Source organism: Carya illinoinensis, chromosome 5 (genome assembly GCF_018687715.1).
Source record: "Carya illinoinensis cultivar Pawnee chromosome 5, C.illinoinensisPawnee_v1, whole genome shotgun sequence".
NCBI classification, from domain to species: domain Eukaryota; kingdom Viridiplantae; phylum Streptophyta; class Magnoliopsida; order Fagales; family Juglandaceae; genus Carya; species Carya illinoinensis.
The window spans coordinates 32,978,049-32,999,497 of NC_056756.1; the positions used below are offsets into that span (position 1 = coordinate 32,978,049).

A 21,449-nucleotide genomic window follows, 5' to 3' on the forward strand; every position below is an offset into this window, starting at 1 on the left:
TTCCACCAAACTGTTTTGGTCTACTTCCTTTACTTATACAGAAGGAAATATTGTTGCTCATATGTTAGCCAATGTGACGCCCTGTACCAAGATGGATTGGAGAATTACTCCTAAAATCATCTCCCAACAATACAAATAATTTGTAAACATAAATTCATCTATTTTAACCAAACATATATATCATCCCCTTTCAAGGTTATCAATGAAATAATCCAAGAAGATAGATTAATAACCCCAAAAATTCTCCATAATAATGTCAATCTCCCAATAAATCAGATCAACATAAGGAAAATATCTTCTAATAATTATAGTACCCAACCTGAGGTCATGTTTAATCCCTGTGGTAGGATTGTACTATCCTTGGTGGCCATACCGAGCAGAGACAGAAGTGAATCTTCTGCTTATCATTCTCAAAACTTTGAGTGTGTATATAGGAAAGATCACATTGAAAACCATTTTTTTTTGTAAGTGGGTGCACTTAGAGATAGAGAAGTTGGTACCAATCCAAATAGAGGTACACCCATGGAAAGATCAGAGCACAACAGCAATAGAGCCAGATACAGAATTAGAATTTTATGCCAAAGGTTTTTAGATGCCACATCATATCAAAATAGAGTACTGAACAGAATCATATGATCTTCACATAATCAAAACAAATTTTGAGCATCTTCACATAAATCATGCAAAAATTTTTAGATTTCATATTCGCTATTTTTATACAACTAAAAACTAAATGCCAAAAATTTGCTCATGTCTACACCAATCAGGACAGAAAATATTTTAATATTTTATACGGATTTTATGAGTAATGCATAACAAATAACTGAGGTTGTTACAAGTTTTTTTTTTTTTCAAAACAAAACATGTATGTTTTTTGACAAATCAATCTCAGTCCATTTCTTTTATGCTAGACTTCTTTTTATGCAAAATCTAGCATAAGAACCCCGCTTACCTAACTCTTGCAACTTATTATCTATGTTTTGTGATCGTAATATAGCCATGTCACAATAAGCTAAATTAGAAAAATATTTATTCACACGTTATTAACTCACACTAGCACATAAACCTAGCTAACAAAAATTCTACCATGCTAAGAATAGAATAGAACAAGCCCAAAACCAGTTACAAATCCAACAATCAACCAACACCCATTTACTTCCTTTAAGTAAATCACCCAATCATTTCATAGGCTACGCTATAATTTAATCATTACCATCACACCATACTACAGTAGCCACTCTCCACATTTTACACACACCCCAAGCAGCAATATCATGACCCAACCAGCTTACACGTAAATCCTGAGCATCTACATAACTTACAACACGTTCACACAACCGGCCAATAAACCATCTTGACAGCCAACATCAACTCAAACAATTAGCATATAAACCCAAAATAGTTAACGTCGACTCAAACAATCATCATCATACACTCCTTCATCCACTTTACCCAACCAAGAGAATTCCCAAAACAACAATCCAATAAGAAACCACACAACCTACATGCTCCATCATATAAATATATTTTTATAAAAATTTTCAAACAACTACCAATCATACCCATCATACATGTTATAGTGCAAACAATGAGTCTAATACTCTAGTTATCATACTTACTCTCATTGGTGGCCGATGGAATTGGTGAGCGGAGTGACGCTGTCTAGAGACGTGAATATTTCCATGTGAACCAGTAAACCACCAATATTTAAGTTTTGTATTTGAAAAAATCACGCGATGGAATAACCCAAACTGAGCAAGAAGAAAAAGAAAATTACCTAAGCGGTTAGAGGCGTGTGTTGACTTGAATGGCCTAATTAATCATGACTTAATCTTAGCAGAATAGTGCTACTGTGAAAGAGAAATCTAAGGGTTTGATGGGAAAATATGCAAAAGTTAATATAAATTAAAGAAAGAAAAACACATTAGAAGGCACAAACAGAAATTGATAAGGGCTTACAATGTTGGTGAGGGAATTTCAGGGACTCTCAAATAGTAGTGATACACATTGGAGGAAGGGAAGTTATCTGTGCAAAAATTTTGTGAATGGTAAGTTAGTGAGGGTGCACAGAAAGACAACAGTCATAATAGAAATTGAAGAGACTCACCAGTGTCAGACAAGAATGGTGGCATTGGCAACAACAACCCATGAATAGTGGCATTGACGTTCTGTGTACAACAAGAGAGGATTAGGTCTAAGGACAAGGGGAAAAACATACACACACACACACAACAAGAGGGAAATAGAGATGGATAAATGCACACAGCTTATCAGCTTTTGGTCATGCATGGCAGAGCATGACGGTTGACACTGAACGTAAGGAATAAAGTGGAACCCAAGGAAATTTTGCTACAGTACATTAATTTTTTAAAGTAATGTTACAAATCGCAAACAAGGAAATCAGAGAGGATGAGAGGGTGAAATATTGATCAGAGTGTTGTCGGCGTGATGAGGGTAACCCATAGCAGTGGTGAGGTAGCAACGGTGGATGATGAAATGGAGGAAAGGGACGCCCTGCAAGAAAGAAAATTCACGAGAGGATTAGAGCCTAGAGATGACCAAGAGGAAGAAGGTAGAGAGGGAATGAGAGAGATGGTGCTTACCGTCGTTCAACAATAAGTTTGGTGAGGAGGCTTGACGACAACTCAAACTCGGGTAGGACCTAGAAAATGCAACACCAAATCACAAGGAAAATCGTAGGAGAGGGAGAAGGAGTGAACAAGGTCTGCTTGAGAGAAAAAATTTGGGATGGTGAGGCATAGCTGTAGAGACATGGGAAGGTAGAAAACGAGGAGGAGAGAAAGTCAGGGAGGGGGAAAAACTATCGAGGAAGAAGAAACTAATGAAAGGGAAGAAGGCTTACTGAATGGTGTTGTTTTGGTCTTCAGTGGCTGAGCTTCATCTGGCTTGGGCCACGGGCTTGGGCTTTACATAAATGGCAATTCAAGCTATAGAGAAAATGTTTGGATTGTGGAAGGGGCTGTTGAGGTCCATAACTTTGTATTGAAGGATAAATATTGTAATGATTAATTATTTGGAATGAAGGTAATAACTAGGCATGTGCAAGTCATAGGTCTGGCCCATCCGATAGACCCTTCCAATCCACTCGATAAATTTAGGGTTTAAATTAGATGTAGGTCTGACCCATTGGCTATCGGACGAAATCGTAGCCCGTCCACCAAAAATTCACGTATTTTCAACTTTCACTTTCTTTCTCCAGCAAAAACCCTAGCCTCTCTCTCTCTCTCTCTCTCTCTCTCTCTCTCTCTCTCTCTCCATCCTTGACCACCGCTTGAAGCATTCCTTCTCCTTGACTAAATCAAACCCGCATATTTTTTGAGCTGAAACTCCTCCATGAAATTGAAATCCACACACCCATTGACCCCACCGCCACCATCCCTAGTCGTTTGATCGACAACTGACTCATCGACCTCGATTCTCCCCATTGTAGCGGACCCAAAGGCCGTCGAAGATGGCCCTGAAGAAGAAGATAATAAAGCAGGAGTATTTAGATTCAGACTCTAAGTGGGGCTTGGGTTCGTTGTGGGTCGGGTCTCGACCAATCTCTGGTGTTCATTGAGTCCACCATCGGTGTGAAACTTTCTGAGTAGGTGCTTCATGTTAGACATCAATCATCTAGGGAATAGAAACTCTGTCTGCTTGTCTCTCTCTCTCTCTCGCTTGAAGCACAAAGGGTTCTCTCTTTTCTTTCTCTTTGTCTCTACTGCCCTAACCTACTCCCACTAGGCACAAAACAAATTCGCTTAACCTGCGCACCCTTCTTTGTCAAGCTACCACAACTCCAAAGACTATAAATTAATGGCTCACCAATTCCTTTCCACAACTCCAATGCATTCTATGTTGTGTATCCCCAAAACCAATATAATTATATAAACATGGTTTTCTTTCCACATAAAAATAATTTTTTTAAAAAAAAAAAAAAAGCAAGGAAACCAAACTTTTATTTGACATGAATGTCGGGTTGGGGTTGAGTTGCTTTTGTGTTGTACTTGGGTTGGGTTGGGTTGAGTTGAGACCAAAAACTCCTTGGACTGGCCAGGTTGCAGGGCTAGTAATAACATCTATTCTAAAATAAAAAAATAGAGATACAAGCTTGATATGAAAGTAAAGGATTACGATTGAGGGATCTGAATACTTTAATTAAATGCATCCGCTTAGAATTGATTCATTTGAGATACAAATAACATGAATGATTAATGCATATTTTGGAAAACAAAAGATATAAAATGTTGAATAAAAATATATCTTAAAATAAGTATTATGTTGAAGTTTGAAAAAATGAATAGAGTTAAAAAGGATTTTAATATTATTTTTTGTTTTAAACTTTGTAAAAGTTGTATCAATTTTTATGTTTAAATAATAATTAAATGAAAAAAATTAAAAATTAAACAGTGTTATGATGTTTGAAAATAAAGCTATAAAGAACTTTTGAAAATTTTGGAATACTTTCGTATTGACCAAATATGCCCTTAACGTTTTAGTTATGTCAATTTATGCCCCTCAGAGTCTTCAGAATGGGCCCAGCAGGCCCGATTACCAAGCATGGCCCAAAGCCTTCTTCATCCACTCAGCTCGTCGAGGTCACTTCTGCACAACAACACTAGGGTTTTGAGACTTTCAGAAGATCCAACAAAAGCCCTAACTTCGGAGACTGGAAACCGTTTGGAGCAAGATGTCGGTGAACCAGTTTCAGTTCGGGCGCACGAAGAGCGTGGCGAAGCGTTCGAAGAAATACTTGGAAGAAGCGCTGTACACGAGGCTCTTCAGGGAAGGTAGCGAGGAGGCGAGCGTTCGGCACAAGCTCAACCAGTTCCTCAAGAGCCACAAACGAGTCTACAAATGGGAAGTCGGCGATACTCTGAAGAAGCTTCGCGACCGCAAGCTCTACTACCCTGCACTCAAGGTTAGAAAGCCGTTTTCTCTTCATTTACTTTATTGGTTCTGATGTCTTAGAGTTATCATTGATTCGAACCTGTGTTTCAGAAAATTACTCATTTTTCCACTCTAGTTTCGAACTTGAGCAATTCAAATAGTTATTTTGTGCTTAGGATGGATAGGGGCCTAGATTGATGGTTCATGATTCGTCTGCTGCCTGCTTCTATCCTAGTTGGTCGCATGCTGCTTTTGGTTCATAGATTACGGTGTTGTATGGTTTTCTGCAAATTGATGCGAAAGGCTTGCTGTTTGTGTTATGGATTTAATAGGATTTTCAGCATTGCTGCATTTCGAAGTGTCTAAAATTCAAGCATGTTAAGATGCACGAATACTTGTTGAAATACCATCGATCAAAGCAACCCTCCAGTATGGATTTGCGTAGAATTCTAATTCAACACATTTTTAGCACGCAACACATTCTTGCTTCCCACTTAGTAAAGAATAAGACATAAAAATGCTGAATGTTTACTTATAAAAAAAAAAAATGCTGAATCTTTGTAATCCAATATCTATTCCCTTTATGTATGTTTGACGTGCTGTGTTTTCTGAACATTGTTCTTAAAATGAATATGATAGCTTAACTCTCTGTTGAAGTTTTTATCTCTTCAGTTCACCTAGGCATTGCATTTTTGTGAAATACGGTTCCTGATTTTTTCATGGTTCACCTATGCTCTCTTTGTGTATATGTGTGTGGAAGGTGAAAGGAGGCATATTATTTGGTCTTGATTGCATTTTTCATTAGCACAGATTATTGGATTCCTAATTTTTGATATGACAGCTTTCAGAAACTATGACTAAAAGGGGAATGAATAAGATGGTCAGTGATCACGCCATACATCTAGATCTAGTTGCCAAAACACGAGGTATTGCTGCTGCAGAAAACTATTTCATTGATCTTCCTGAATCATCAAAAAATCATCTCTGTTATGGTGCCCTCCTCAATTGTTACTGCAAGGAACTGATGACTGAAGAAGCAGAAGCTCTCATGGAAAAGATGAAGGAACTCAACCTTCCTTTAAGCGCTATGCCTTATAACAGCCTTTTGACCCTTTACACAAAAACTGGGCAGCCTGAAAAGATCCCCGCCATCATACAGGAAATGAAGGCCTCCAATGTTATGTTGGATTCTTATACATACAATGTTTGGATGAGGGCTCTTGCTGCTGTCAATGATATTGCTGAGACCGAAAGGGTTATTGATGAGATGAAGAGGGATGGCCGAGTTGCTGGAGATTGGACAACATATAGCAACTTAGCATCAATATATGTTGATGCTGGCTTATTTGAAAAGGCAGAAAAAGCACTCAAGGAATTGGAGAAGAGAAATGTCTGCAGAGAGCTCTCAGCTTACCAGTTCCTAATTACGTTGTATGGCCGAGCGGGGAACCTGATTGAAGTTTTTCGGGTATGGCGTTCTTTGAGGCTGGCTTTTCTGAAAACTGCAAACATAAGCTATCTCAATATGATTCAGACACTTATAAACTTAAAAGATTTACCAGGAGCAGAGAAGTGTTTCAGGGAGTGGGAATCTGGGTGCTCAACTTATGATATCCGCATTGCAAATGCTTTGATAGGAGCTTACACAAAAGAAGGTTTGCTAGAGAAGGCTGAGGAGCTTAAGGAGCGGGCTCGCCGGAGAGGGGCTAAACCTAATGCGAAAACTTGGGAGATCTTTTTGGATTACTATTTGAAAAGTGGGGAATTCAAATTGGCAGTTGATTGTGTTGCGAATGCAATATCTATTGGTAGGGGGGATGGTGGGAAGTGGCTCCCTTCATCTGTGGTTGTCAGAAGATTAATGGAGCATTTTGAACAAGAGAAAGATGTTGATGGTGCAGAAGGTTTTCTTGAGATTTTGAAGAAGGCTGTGGATAATGTAGGGGCAGAGGCTCTTGAATCACTAATAAGAACATATGCAGCTGCTGGAAGGACAAGCCCTGTAATACGCCGTTGGCTGAAAATGGAGAATGTTGAGGTGAATGAGGTCTGCATGAAGTTGCTTGAGAAAATATCTGTTGAGTGAGTTCTGTTTTAGTTTGAAGGGTTTCGCTCATTAAAAAAAGTTTTAGTTTGTATGGTTTCTACCGGCTATTCTGTTTCCATAATAATTCATTCCTCTTTCTTTTTAACCAATGTGAAGTGCACATGGGGTAACCATTCAAGAGTGCCTCTTCTATTTGAAATTTTGAAATACGTGACTATGGATTTTCCTTTAACATACTGTAGACTCCACTTTGACTAGTGGCTATAGACCTTTTTGTCTATGGAAGCTATGTTAAAGAATTTGTTGTTACATCTGGGCTGGCTGACACGGGCTATATATCCCAAGCCAGTGGCATGCTAATCAGAGTAGTATTGGTTTTGTTGACGATTGCATTCAATCATACCCACAGTCTGTTCAGCCCTTTCTATTGCTAGATGGTCAATTCCTTTTGCATGGTGCTAGAAAGAGCTATTGTCACAATGGTAGGGAGCCAATACTCTGGTTTCCTGCAAATTTAAAGCAGCTAAATTGTTAACAATATCATGGTCTACCTATAAAAAATTGCTAGATGCTCAGAAGTTGTTTTCTGTTGTAGTTCAATTGTTGAGTGACTCACAGTGACTTAGTGGTGATTAGATTCAATTTATGTATGGGAAGGATTGATTTCTTCAGTTGTGCCTCATAATTTCCATGAATAATATTCAGGTAGACCTAGCCTTTCACTGCCGCTGTAGAGCTGGGATGGAAATTTACCTATCAAAAAAGAGTCGGCATGGAAATTTAGAGTCTGATGTATTGTCATTAATACACTTTTAAGAGTCCGTTGAATCGAAGCACTCCCCTTTCTACCTGTAGTGAAACGTTTCTTTTGATAGGCTAAACTGCATTATTTGTTTGCCATTCCTTTCTTTACTTGAAGTTGGTTTCGAGTGATAAAGGTTTCTTCAGTGAACAAGTAGTTAAGAGCTGAGTAAGGAGGTGTGAAAGGTGACTTACCCTCAACCGAAAACCAGGAGTTGGCATCTAGATGGATTGACTGATTGTTACTCCAGGCAAATGACCTACTAGATGTGTGCTTTGGGGGTAATTAAGGCCTGGTTTGGTTATTAAGATGAGATGAGATCTCATATAATTATTATAACTTTCTTAAATTCTTACATAAAATATGATAAATAATAATTTTTTAAAATTTTAAAATAAAAATAATATAAAAAAATTATATTTTAATAATATTTTATTTAATTTGTAACTTTTTATCTTATCTCATTTCCTTTGATTACACAAATGCGACCGTTTGTTGCTTAGCGTATTTATGGTTATCTTTAACAGCAATGCTACATACAGTTGTGGAATTACAAATGCCGTCCAATCATTTTGAAAAAGAGTGGGGTATACGATTAAAAAGTTAGTTTTTTTTTTTTTTCATGTGAGTTTTATATTAATTCATTTTTTTCAAAGCGACTGCACGCTGCTTGCACAACCACGATTGCAAATATCATTTCTCTATCTTTAAATGCTCAATTGTTCCAATCTTTAATATTCACCCTTACAAATGGTCAACTCTTTGCCTAGGGTTGCCTAGTTATTAGCTTCCTGGAATTTTGATTTAAATTTTTTAGCCTAGCAACAGAAGATTTGATAATTAAAAAAAATAAAAGAGTTTCCTGAAAATTTTCCTAGGTTAAACTTATTAAACTCTAAGCTTGGTTTGGATATAAGAAGTATTTAATTTTATCTTATCATTATAATTTTTTTAAATTTTTACATAAAATATAATAAAACAATTCAATTTTTTCAAATCTCAAAATAATAATAATATTAAAAAATAATATTCTAAGAATGTTTTATTCAACTTTTATTTCAACTCATTTCATTTCAAACTATTGTCTAAACATTAGCTAAATTAAAACGAGCCATTATGTTCAACGCCCTTTATATTTGCTTGGGGGCAGACATGCAATAGCTTCTGTTCCTCTAGTTTTCTAGAGTTCTTAGATTGGTGTTGTCTTTCTTCATCCTGCTAGTTGGGTGTGTCCTTGTATATTTCCTGTATATTTGGGTTGCACCCCTTCCGCACCCTTGCTAACAGATAGTCAGATATATTATGGTGTTATGCTTTCTGACCTTGCGTAAGACGTCGTACATTTCTAACGACATTGTTGTAAGAGATTGGAGGATTCACATTAATTGGTTGAGGTTGATAGGAAACCTGTATGGTAGTATGGATTGAAATTTTGTTTTCTCTAATCAAAATAAATGGGCAATGTAGGACAAAGTTTTAAAACTCGGGCAGTAAATACGTGCAGTAGCATACTCTTGTCCCTAGAGAAGAAAAAAATGACAGAGGGTGAAGAAAACCGAATTAATGTACACTGACGTAATTTAAGTTGATTTTGTTTAACAGTTTCAGCCGAACCACTAACTACTGACAAGGCCAAAGGCATCATAATCAAGTCCCGGGGGTTAGCTTGTCAAGGCTTTACCTGCACCAGCACCTCAGTAAAAGGCTTGTCAGAGAAGAACAATGCATGCCGTTAGATCTTACAGTTTCTCCCCTTTTCTTTTCACACTCCAGTCAACACGTCCAATTACTTGGCCGGGTTAAAGTCATAAGCAAGGCTTGCCATAACCATCATTGTATGAGGAAAGGGAGACATTGACAAACCATGTTGAAGACTTGATGATGTCCTAGGGTTTGCTTGTAAATGAGGAAAATAAAGGCTGTGGTAGGGTTTGAAGTCACTCTACTAGTATTTAATATTTTATTATTATTATTTTTATATTTTTTATTACTATTAACTATTATTTAATATTTTATTATTAATTTTTTTATCACTTTTTATTACTATTTATAAATTATTTAAAATTATTTTACTACAAAAAATAGCCTAAAACTCTCGATATGAAAAAGAACACAGTAATCCAGCACTAGGGTCGGCTTGTGACCTGCACACATCTTGCAACCCAATCCAACCCAAATTGGTGGACCCCCCCTCCTCCTTTTTTTTTTCTAAGTTTGCAGCAGAAGTGCAGCAATACGTGAAAAAGACAGCCCCCATATTATTATCCAATATTCGTGGACTTGCTTTTGGATCCACTCCCTACGCGTTCGCTTATGCTTCACGAATACGTGTGGTATATTTGACTTCTAACATCTGCTGCACCGACTTGGCGTCCAAGTCAACTCTCTCTCTCTTTCTCTGTGTAGCTAGCGGTGCCTTGACGAATGAAAAAGAATCCATTTATAAGTCTGTTTATTAATACAAAAAATACGTTACTGATCATGTAAAAGTTGTGTAAATCTTTCACGTATATCAGCTAGCTAGCTAGCTACTAACGAAAAACGTTTTGTGTTTTAAATTTTTTTACGATTGTTCAAAGTCTTTGTAATCATGTACGTGTATTTTACGGTACCAATTTATAAGTAAAAGAACTACCATATTCCTTACTGCATTTGAGACCGTCAAAGACTCAAATTAATTAGCTTCATGAGCTTTAAATTAATCAAAGTGTGCTTACAATATTCGACTATTGACCCTATAGCTGGTGCTTTTCGTGACCCTTTCTCGACGTGCTTAGTACTGCTAATTACCTTTCTTTTGTGGAAGAAAATATTAATTTCCAATGTATCCAAAAGCTTAATTAAACTTGAAACCCACTTCATGTTGACTAGTATAAAATGGGCCGTGAAAAAACTATATTAGAACGAGATCAGATGATGCTTGTATTTACCAAGAATTAGATCCCCGATTTGCTTGATCATGAGAATCTGCATAGACATCCAGTGCTTTCAATTAATTGGATATGGAGCCAGCAATTTCCAAGTCTTCGATAGTATAGGAATTAACGAGCGAATATCATATGACATGTCTACATCATGATCAATATTACTTTCTTCACATTTTGTTAAAGAGGACGAGACCTCTAATTTGATTTATAGAGTAGTAGTGCTATAGCTTTCGATCGGCTGAAGAATACCTTCTACTCATTGAGCTTAAGGCCTCACAAAGTCCAAAACTAAGCTCATAAAAAGAGAAAAAAAAAAAAAAAAAAAAAAGAAGCTATATTGAACTATACTATCCCAATTACACCTCAAGGTCTAAAAGTGGGTAATCTTGACCTATCAAGAGTTAAAATTCTCAGCAAAATTTTGGGAAGCTAGTTGTCAGATCAGAAAAAGAGGATTCATATCCGGTACTTGCACCGTAATTAATTAACCAATCCATCATCAAGCTGCCCATTGGCTTCTGATCATCTATATATATACATGCTTCGATCGTATATGCATATAATATATAGAGTAATGTTATATATAGTTATATTTATGTATTTCCTGCACACTCCACTGATATGATTGGTTGGATTAATTTTTTTTAATACACAACCAATTATATCATTGGAGTGTATAAAAAAATCCATAAAAATAACTGCACATAAAATTTTTGTAATATATATATATGTTCTTGCAATCTCTATATATATATATATATATATATATATATGCATATATTGCATGCCAAGGAGGTTCACCATGGGTACTACTCTGGAGAACCAATGATCGATCAACAAGCAAAGAGTCTGTACGTCCGTCTCTACTATTAAGTCAAAAGTATTAATTAAAGTTGGTATACAGCAAAGAAGTGGACCAACTTTTACTTTTAGGGCAGGTATCTCAGTACGTATAAATATGAGTCCCATTGCCTAAGAAACTGGCCGGAGAGGGTATTGCAGTCTTTACCAACAATGGTATCAAAGTTTGACGTGCTTTAAAAATCGCAGCATATTATAAATTCGAATTCCCGTTGTACGATGATGGAATCTAACTTGCTTATGAGTCTGAGAACGTTGACACCTATTGCTTTTGCTTGAAGTACTTAAACAGTAGTTAGATGTAAGCGAAAACGTGGAGTCCAAGAGAAAAGATATATAGCTGGCAGTTGTGCACATAAACAATTACAAATTATAAATGAAGCTTAGACAAAGCTCATGTGGGAACGCATTGCAAGGTGGTGCTGCTGCTAATTAATTGCACGAGCACTGCGCGCGTAATGAGTGATGGGGTATTGTGTTAATGCAATAATCACGGTCAATATTCTTTGGGGCTCAAGTAGTCATGAGTCGCACAATCCACCACTTTCTAATTTCTTTTTTCTTTTTAGTGTATTGTTGAATATTGTTGGTGATGACATGATCCATAATCTAGCTCTAATATTAATTATATATTGTACTATTCAAAGGAAATGATGCTTAATTACTTAATTCGTATCTTAATTAAAGTCAAATTGCGGGTATTATAAGTAATTATAAATTAATTATTTTGCCGATTGAATTATATGTTTTCATCTCCATCTGGGTCCACGTACATCATGCTACTCATAAACAGAAAGTATTGATGAGGCGTAGCTCTTAGAAATTATTTCCAAAACTTCTTGTATTACAATACATGACTGGCTAAAAATTTTCAAACTAGTTAGCCAGAAATAATTATATAAATTCACAATTAGAAATAAAGGGTGACGAAAGTGTTTGGTCCATACATTTAATAATTTGGAGTAATACAGTTCACTATTAAAAGAAAATAGGGTTTATTATTAAAAAAATAATTTTTTCATATAGATCACATATTTATTTTTTTTTTTAAAAGGGTACAAGGAACTTGCATATTTTAAAACTGTAAATATCTTCTTTAATTTGAGGAAAACCAATGCCAAAGAAAGTAGGTTTTGGTCTCATAATTAGATGTTCCCCATCAATAAATTTTAAAACAAGGACAGGATAGATAATGAAGATCACAAACCACAGTACATATAATATTCACTATTTCTTTTTTTTTTTTTCCAAATTTACACATGAAGTCCCTAAAGGTGGTATATATATAATTAATTAATGAATGAACTGTTAGTCAGTCAAAAGAGAAAAAAAGAAGAAGAATAAATAGATTAACAAAGTAATTAAACTCCAAGCTCACCGAATGATCTCGAGGAGAAACCCAAATAACCCAACCAAAAAAAAAAAAAAAAAAAAAACATAAACTAATTAGGTGACTTTCCCACCTTATGATCTGTACCTATCCCTTTAGGGACACCTCACATTTCTTCCAGGTCCACCGTAGTAAAAATAATTCCCCCAAACATTGTTTATTCCCCCTTGAATGTCATAGCAATTGGGATGATCGGCTAGCACTCTCAGGTTTGATAATGGAACCAAGCTGTTATCCCAATCAACGACTTGTAAATTTCGAAAATAAGATGCTTTTCCAAACCCTTCTCCAGCAAAATGACCGCTACCCATTTGTGTCGATGTGTGAAAACCAGATGGCCTTGTATTAACAACTTCTCCTCCAAATTGCACCATACTCGCATGATCACGAAGGTGGGTAAACAGGAAAGATGGCCAGTATCCAACTAGAATTCCTGACCCGAATTCTAGCCACCAATTTCCATGCTTCGGATCCTACAAGGAAAAAAAGTTCTTCTTGGAACCAGCTTGTTTTACACCCAAAATAAATAAATACTCATTCATTACACGTTAATTATAACCCCATGTGCATGTTAACAAGCGTAGTAAAGCAATATGGGTAAAAAACGAATGTTGTAAACAAAAAAGAAAGAAAAGAAAAATGAACTTATAATGGGATCAATGGATTTATAATGATAATATAGAACGTAAAGCTGATGCGTAGGTCATGAAGCTCTTTTGCTTGGAAAATAAGAGAATCCTGCAAAGCACAAAAGCGCAATGGAATTCTGTCTCTGTACGTCCATTTTGTGAAACAATGAGTGCACGCGCATTATGCACTATAGGTTTTGCATAATGTTAATCTTGGTCTCCACCAGTTACAGCTCGATCGAAGCTAGCTCTTTAATTACTATCATTATCATTATTATTATTATATCTTTTTGGGTAAGTTTTGCATAAATATTAATCTTGGTCTCCACCAGTTCCCAGTCTTCAATGGACAAATGGGACATGGAAAGACGTGGAGGTCATTGACCATGATCAAGTTCAGATCCGACGGTCGACCGAGAGCAATTTAACCTCATCATGATTTGGTGGGACCAAGAGGCTGTGGATGCTAACTTCTAATCCCAGTGCACAAAATTGAAACGTAAAGACATATATGGAGGCCAGGAAAGATAAAGAAAAAAGGTGGTGATGGAGGTTTAAATTACCTTCCAAACCATTAAGCTAATATCGAACTGTCCACCTTTGTACGAGGATGTTGGGGAGATTGCAGCTCCAATCGCAATTCTACTGTTAGTCTGAACGAAGCCTGAGCATAACAAATTGTAACACCCGGTTGCTTGATACGCGTCCGTCTGTAAATTAATTAACAAGGCATGAATAGGTTACTTACTTACTAATTATATCTTATCTTATGCTTGAATTAAGGAATTAGCTAGGGTCACTTACAGTCCAGTACGTAAAGAATCGAGGATAGTTGTCCCCGTACAGCTCTGGGCTAACCTGCAGAAAAATTAAATGAATTAGCTAGCAGTTTCCATGGCTAAGATACAAAACCACTAACATTAATGCAGATGAGAGGTAGTTGAGCTGTGATATAACTACTTTAAATGTGGAGGCAGCATATAATATTGGTATTTAATGTGTTGAAATAATAGTCCTCCATCTGCAGCCATGCATGATTTTTCGTGTTTTGCGTGTAGCTTTCAAGAGTTCTGCATTTACAACTCGTTTTTGAACTAGTAAAAGGATTACTGGTCATACACGTCCCTCATCATAAATATTAAAATACATGCCCAAATTTCATGGCATATGGTTCAATGATCGATATGTTTCAACCAACTGATCATGCATCAAGAAATTAATTAAATGGTTTCGAAATAAATAAGTATTTTCTACCAGTCAAGCTAAAGATAATCCGCTCTATTGTGTTTACATTTGGCCAATATCGATGAAAAGAAGTGTTATATCTGTGTGTGACAGTATCGATCATTAATGCCGATAAGAAAAACTTATAAGGAAATTAAACTTGTTTGGGAGAAGATCAATGAATCTGAGGAAATATAAAGCTGTTACATGCCTGCCAACCGGCTTCAATGGTGTTAAGGTCATCGCCAAAAGAACCTGATATGACCCACATTTGAGACAAGCTGAATTCATTTTGATTGGCCACGCTGGGTGCCCACACATTTATACTTGCTTTCGCTCCATAGTACTGATTTCCACTCACATACCCAACTGCATGCTGCAACCCAAACGTCCAAATGAGGAGTAGACGCGCAACAGTACTAGTAAAATTGCAATAATCCAAAAACTAATTTGTTGTATTACTTCATTTCCATATTTGTGTAAGATAATTTCACAAGTGACTTCGGTTTTATCTAAAAGGGATACTCATAAAAAATGAAAAGCTGTTTTTTGTCACCCTTTATTCCTTGTTTTTGTTATCCTTTATTCCTTGTTCATAACAAGTTGAATAAAGTAGTTATCTTTAAGAAAGAGGAAAAGAAAGAAAATAAACAGATAAAGAACAATAAGAAAATCTCTTTTGGTTGATCATTTGTGTGAGACTTGGAGAAAGTTTCTCTGAATTTCTCAATTTGCTTATTAGTTTTCAAGTACTTACCTCATGGCCATTGCTGCTGGAGTCTCTTCTAACATGTCTTCTCGGCTTCCTTCCAAATCTTCGGACAGAGTTTGCTCTTAATATATCTTGTTCTGTCGTTCTTCTTACTGGAATTGTTCCTTCAGGACATGATTTGCCAGACATACTCCATAACTGAAAATTTTCTTCCACCACGCCTGTCGGGTTATGGCCATTTGGTCTCTCCGGTGGATCCTACAAAATCAAGCCAAAATACAGACTTCTAAGATTCTGAATTCCCTATGTTGGATCTAAGATATGAATTCTGAGAACTCCAAAATATATCAATATTGATTTCTTGCCATAATAAAGTTCAAGTACCAGTGGTTTTTGCCCTTTAAGCAGAGGATGATCAAAAGCTGGTTGCAGATGAGAGACAACGCAATCTATGTGATCACCATCAGGACTCTGCAATAAAAACAAACCCAGCATATTAAGTCCAAAACAGAGCAAATAAACAAGAGGAACTGAAAGTAAAGTTTCTATATAACAGTTGTATAAGAGATGTTCAAATGCCTGAATTGTCTTGACAGCAGGCTTGTTGATCTTTCTGAGACGAGATCTTATTATTTTGAGCTTTTGTAACTCTTCCTCCGGCCGGAAAGTCTGGTTGGCTGCTCGGTCTTCTCTCTGTTCCGACGAATGGACCGGACAAACCGAAGAAGAGACAAGAAGAAAACACACAAAAATGGAAATGATTGGGGAGATCTTACACCAGCTAGATGCCATGTTTGAGAAATTCGCTCGTGTTGTATCGTTTTCAAAATTTGTTTGTATTTGTGTACATTTGTGTTGTCCTGTTCTGTGGTCAAAATTTTTATTCCTATTTTTTCTCCATGAAGACGCACCTCCCAGTGAATCCATCCAACACCAAATGACTATTGCAAGAAACCCAATTCACTCTCTCACCATTTCCAAAGCTTTGGAATCCCAGTATGGTGAAAACTTCTACTCTCTCTCTCTCTCTCTCTCTGTCTCTCTCACCCACCCACACGCACACGCAGCTTCTAATACCTCGGTTTTATGACCTGACAGCTTGAACTTCCGGGCATGAGCTAATATAAAAACATACAAATGGTTTTGGGTTTTCTTAAAGTTTTGCCCATGTGGGCATGGAGTTATAAATACGGGGGTAGTGATGAAACCATGCTCTGTGTTTTAAAAAATTGAAAAAGAAATTTAGGAGAGAGAAAGACCGGAAGGGAAAGGGGGGTTTTGTTTGAGAGGTTGTGTTTCCGGTCTCCAATACAATGACTGAGAGACTCCAAAGCTTTTGTGTTAATTTTATAGGTCAAAATGTTACTGATCTCATCTGTTATATATTCTTTACTTTGGTTCTGAGAGCAGATAGGAATTACACTTGGTTCTGGGTTTCCAAAGTTCTTTGCTTTGAGGGTTCTCTTTCTCCCTTCCCTAGATGTTCTTTGTGTCAGCTAATCTGTCTTTTGTATTTTTTTTTTTTTTTTAATATCCTCTCTCATTTGCCATGACAATTTAAACAAGCTAGATCTAGATTATCTAATACACTTTTAGTTTTCCTAGAAGTTATAATATGACCAGTTTTTTGGGTAGGAAAATAATAAAATGGGCTGTTGCCAACACCATGTCACAGTAGTTAACTTGCAGATTGGTAGAGAGTTGTAACTTGCACATTTGGTGGGTGACCACAAAGCCAATCTTGTATAAATAAGATCTCAGTGGTTTTGTAATCTCTGACTTAAAATCTTATTTATCCGAAGTGCCATTATCTTTTTGAGCAGTCGTTTTCTAAGAGTCATGAGCCAATTTGTTATAATGTGTTGGGGCCTGCTATTTATGTTGGCACGCGCATCTGTTAATGTGCACTATGTCTCTCTCTGTGCATGCTTTTATTCACAGACCCTGCATCCATGCATGCGCTAGCTGTGCTCGATCTTTCATATAGCTAGCCCTTCAATTGAAATGGTTGGTGGCACTGTGCCTTACCTGGATTTCCTCTCTGCATTTATCTTTTAATTACTTCGTGTGCACATCGCATTTAATAGTTATAATTCACTATCAGATGAATCCAAAATTCTAGCTCTACCGACTTTTTTGGATTAATTATTAGCATTAACTAAATACATTATTTTGTGGTGTAATCTATAATATTAATTAATATAATGCTAGATAGTTTTCAAACCATGAAACTTTACTTCTAGGAAGCCACATCATCAACTATTTCACTATATATATATATATAATATGCTATTATTAAACAACAATATTTAGTGCTATAATATCACGTCATTAATTTAATTACTCTCCATTTATGGTATTATTAAATAAAAATAAAAACATAAGAAATTAAGTTATTTGTAAAGAATTAAAAAAAATTATATATCTATTAAAATATGTTCTAATATTTTATATACTTAACTTTTATCGGATGCTTTTTTGTTTTCTCAATTTATGCAATTTCGCTTTAGCACACTATTTAAATAGTTCTTATATATAAATATATCTATTCAATTATAATAAGTAGCTATATAACTGTAAATAGTAACTTTTGTTATTTTTCCGTCAACTTTTCTTATTTTTCTATTAAGTACGTTAAGTCCCGTTTTACCAAAAAGTCCTTAAAACCTTTGATCATTTGACGTGTAATTCTCTTGTAGAATTTAATGAAAGATCTTGTTTTACCAAAAAGTCTTTAAGATCTTTGAACACTTGACGTGTAGCTCATTTGTAGAATTTAATGAAAGATCATGTTTTACCAAAAGGCCCTTAATAGCCCCCCGATATACATAAATTGACGTATCTTTTTCATGTCATTTTTGTTCTACACTCATTTTTCTTTCTTTTTGTTTCAATTTTTTAAATAAAAAAATTAAAATGACTTTACTCTTTAGAACAGAAACACTTTAGAATATTCTCATTGTAAAATTAAATTTTGAGTAAATTTAACTAGTAAAATACTTAAAACACTCAATGTATAATATTAATTAGAATATAATTATTATTAATATTTTAATTAGTAGAACTATAAAATTGGATAAAAATAAAAATTAAAAAATTATTAAATTAATAATATTTTATTATTATATAGAGAATAAATAAATAATCTAATATGGGTGCAGACCAACATTGTTGAAGTTTATCTATTTTTTTATCTTATTTTTTGCCTTTCTTTAACTTTGTATTTTCTTTTCTAGACAAATTATAAGCAACTGACTTGTTCACTTTTTTTATTATTATTTAAATCATTATACCAAGTGCATCCCGTGGCTAACACATCCGGGCCATTCCCTAGTGCATGTATATATATATATATATATATATTTATGTAAGTTACATAGAAACAATATTAATGAGTATCTAAAGATTTGAAGAAATTACTTTTTGTGATCTCCATGCCCCTATATATGGTCAGAATCTAAAATGTAAAAAACCTTTCATGGTCAATGTGGAATTTTTCTCAAATATTTCAGCCATAAACACATGATCACATTTTTTTTTTTCGTTAGCAGATCGAGATTGCATGGTTATCAAGCAGGGTACGTACAAAACAACATAAAAAAGATAGATAAGAAAGAGAGGAAAAATGGGGCACCAAAGAGTTACCTGCATCATGCGCGCGCGCAACTCAGGCTTAACGTCATGATTATCTATTTGGTATTAAATAATGTAGTTTTAATTCCGAGTCTGATATAATTAGGATAATTAGTTTACCAGATCAGCTCGGGTATGCCTTTCCCAGTATTCCCTGGGTTATCTTTTTAGGTCTCTGGCAATGGTGCCTGCCACTTAGCCAGCATTCTCTTTATTGCTAAATTTATATTCTATTCTGATTCTGTTTTTTGTAATCTGCTTTGATTCTGCTTCTACTTCTCAGGTTTAATACTCACCCTCACCTGCATTATGAAAAACCATGGAAAGTATCCAGGACCAGGAATATAATATTAATGGCACAGAAGATGTTCATGTTGCTGTTAATGATTTTTTTCCTTTTCTTTTCTTTTCTTTTCTTCTAGCTTGCTTGGTCCCATGATGTGTCATTCTCATTCCAACCAATTGGCACACATAAAGGAATCTTAGTGGAGCCGACCCCAAAGCTACATGCAATGACATTAATGAAGCTGGAAACTCCAGCTAGCCCTTCTGATGTGATTCTATGTTCGACCCTAGTTAATGGTTGCGTGTTTTTAGACAAGAAATGGTTGTGATTTCAAATGCCTTAAAACCAACTTGGAAAAATGAACTTGTTTTTCACAGAAATTAATACATAGGGTACGTAGCAGATAGTGAAGGTGGTCACCAATTGAAGGGGATACCTCTGGTCGGCCTCTACTCTTAGAAGTTACAAAAACTTTGCAACGTCCCGGCCAGGCCAATGTCTTCAAGCGATCATCAGTTCATCTAAGTAGCTATTTAATTTTTGTGAGCCCTTTCAACTCCCCATATTAATTGAAGCCTTAATGGGGCTTTGAAAAGTTATACCCATAGTTTACAAACTAGCTATTGAAGTAACGTGCAAGATAATACATAGGGTACGTAGCAGATAGTGAAGGTGGTCACCAATTGAAGGGGATACCTCTGGTCGGCCTCTACTCTTAGAAGTTACAAAAACTTTGCAACGTCCCGGCCAGGCCAATGTCTTCAAGCGATCATCAGTTCATCTAAGTAGCTATTTAATTTTTGTGAGCCCTTTCAACTCCCCATATTAATTGAAGCCTTAATGGGGCTTTGAAAAGTTATACCCATAGTTTACAAACTAGCTATTGAAGTAACGTGCAAGATAAAACCAACGCTCTATACAAACGCAACTAACGTTGTAATTGAAGTCTGAACAACTACCTACCTGCATCTTTTTGACTGGTTTGTGCGTTTTTCTTCCTTCTCAAACCTTTTTTTATCTCCTCCATACTCTTCCATAACTTCAATGAATGTAGCTACATTATTAGCTACGTTAACATTTGATTAACTGGTACTATGCATGGTAGGAATCATATATAAGGATGGTTCAACGATTGGAAGATTCATCTGAAAGCTCCAGGAGAAAGGCTGCTAATTATACAGTATATTTAATTAAAGGCTGCTAATTATACAGTATATTTAATTAAGATTTCTTTGACATAAAGGGGCCAAAGGTCATATATTTTAATTTTACAAACATTTTTGGATTTGAAATTGGACACTATAAAGGATCTGTCCCACCACTGAGCGTGATCGTCAACCTGCAAGTCAAAGATGGATGACACTGAATACCTACGACCACTCCGATGCCTAAATCAGTGATAAGTGATGAATAATAGTTTAAGTATATGATCAGATAGATTAAGAGTTAACTGTTACCCATATATATAGGCATAGAGGTTCATTAGATCAACACTGTAAAAAAAAAAAATCATAGTTGCAATCATAAGTGCGCAAGTATCGCATAATCATTTTGAAAAAAGTAAATAAATACGAAACCCACATGAAAAAATATTAATTTTTAATAGTAAATCATACTCTTTTTCAAAGTGTCTGTACGATACTTACAGACTTTATGATTGTATATAGCATTACTCCATTGTAAATAAATTAAGTTCATGCGGTATCTAACCATAAGACTTATCCCTAAATTATTACTGGAGCGATCTAATTGCCATATTATGGCTTATCGACCTTAGTAACCAGGGTGATTTTGGTTGTGGGCCTTTGGTTTGCGATTTCGGTTGGGTTAAGGGCATTGGCAATGGTTTATGCATCTTTATATGCAAAATCACATATTTTGAAAATTGATTTTGCATATGAAGAAAAATTCTTATATTTGATTATGCATTTTTTGACCAAATAATAATAAAATAATAATTTTTTTCCTAAAATCTGGATAGTCCATAAAATTCAAGTCAAATTCCACATCCAAGTCCAATAAATTCAGTATACCATATATATATA

At 35.6% G+C, this 21,449-nt stretch overlaps 2 protein-coding genes across 3 annotated transcripts; one reads left to right on the forward strand and one right to left on the reverse strand.

Annotated features, from left to right (window-relative positions):
- The first annotated feature begins 4,601 nt into the window (after positions 1 to 4,601).
- LOC122309507 (pentatricopeptide repeat-containing protein At1g60770) lies at positions 4,602 to 7,249 on the forward strand. Of its 2 annotated transcripts, none has more exons than XM_043123016.1 (2): positions 4,602 to 4,924; positions 5,735 to 7,249. In XM_043123016.1, exons 1-2 carry the CDS (start codon positions 4,694 to 4,696, stop codon positions 6,977 to 6,979), a joined length of 1,476 nt encoding a protein of 491 aa, XP_042978950.1. In that variant the 5' UTR covers positions 4,602 to 4,693; the 3' UTR covers positions 6,980 to 7,249. The 2 variants fall into 2 exon arrangements, with proteins under 2 accessions (XP_042978950.1, XP_042978951.1); XM_043123017.1 differs by having other exon boundaries at positions 4,662 to 4,924; positions 5,742 to 7,249.
- Positions 7,250 to 12,718: 5,469 nt separating this feature from the next.
- LOC122309508 lies at positions 12,719 to 16,880 on the reverse strand. Its single transcript, XM_043123018.1, has 7 exons — positions 16,065 to 16,880; positions 15,870 to 15,956; positions 15,531 to 15,743; positions 14,985 to 15,149; positions 14,354 to 14,407; positions 14,113 to 14,259; positions 12,719 to 13,393 (listed from the first exon to the last, which is right to left on the reverse strand). Exons 1-7 carry the CDS (start codon positions 16,410 to 16,412, stop codon positions 13,016 to 13,018), a joined length of 1,392 nt encoding a protein of 463 aa, XP_042978952.1. The 5' UTR covers positions 16,413 to 16,880; the 3' UTR covers positions 12,719 to 13,015.
- Positions 16,881 to 21,449: the final 4,569 nt, after the last annotated feature.

What these genes read in the sequence shown, in the direction of transcription:
- LOC122309507 (XM_043123016.1), top strand. Translation starts at nt 4,694, where the DNA reads ATGTCGGTGAACCAGTTTCAGTTCGGGCGCACGAAGAGCGTGGCGAAG. An exon ending in TCTACTACCCTGCACTCAAG is followed by an intron (nt 4,925 to 5,734) that starts GTTAGAAAGCCG and finishes TTGATATGACAG; the next exon opens with CTTTCAGAAACTATGACTAA.
- LOC122309508 (XM_043123018.1), bottom strand. Translation starts at nt 16,412, where the DNA reads ATGGATTCACTGGGAGGTGCGTCTTCATGGAGAAAAAATAGGAATAAA. An exon ending in GATTCTTTACGTACTGGACT is followed by an intron (nt 14,260 to 14,353) that starts GTAAGTGACCCT and finishes ATTAATTTACAG; the next exon opens with ACGGACGCGTATCAAGCAAC. An exon ending in TTAGCTTAATGGTTTGGAAG is followed by an intron (nt 13,394 to 14,112) that starts GTAATTTAAACC and finishes TTTTCCTTGTAG; the next exon opens with GATCCGAAGCATGGAAATTG.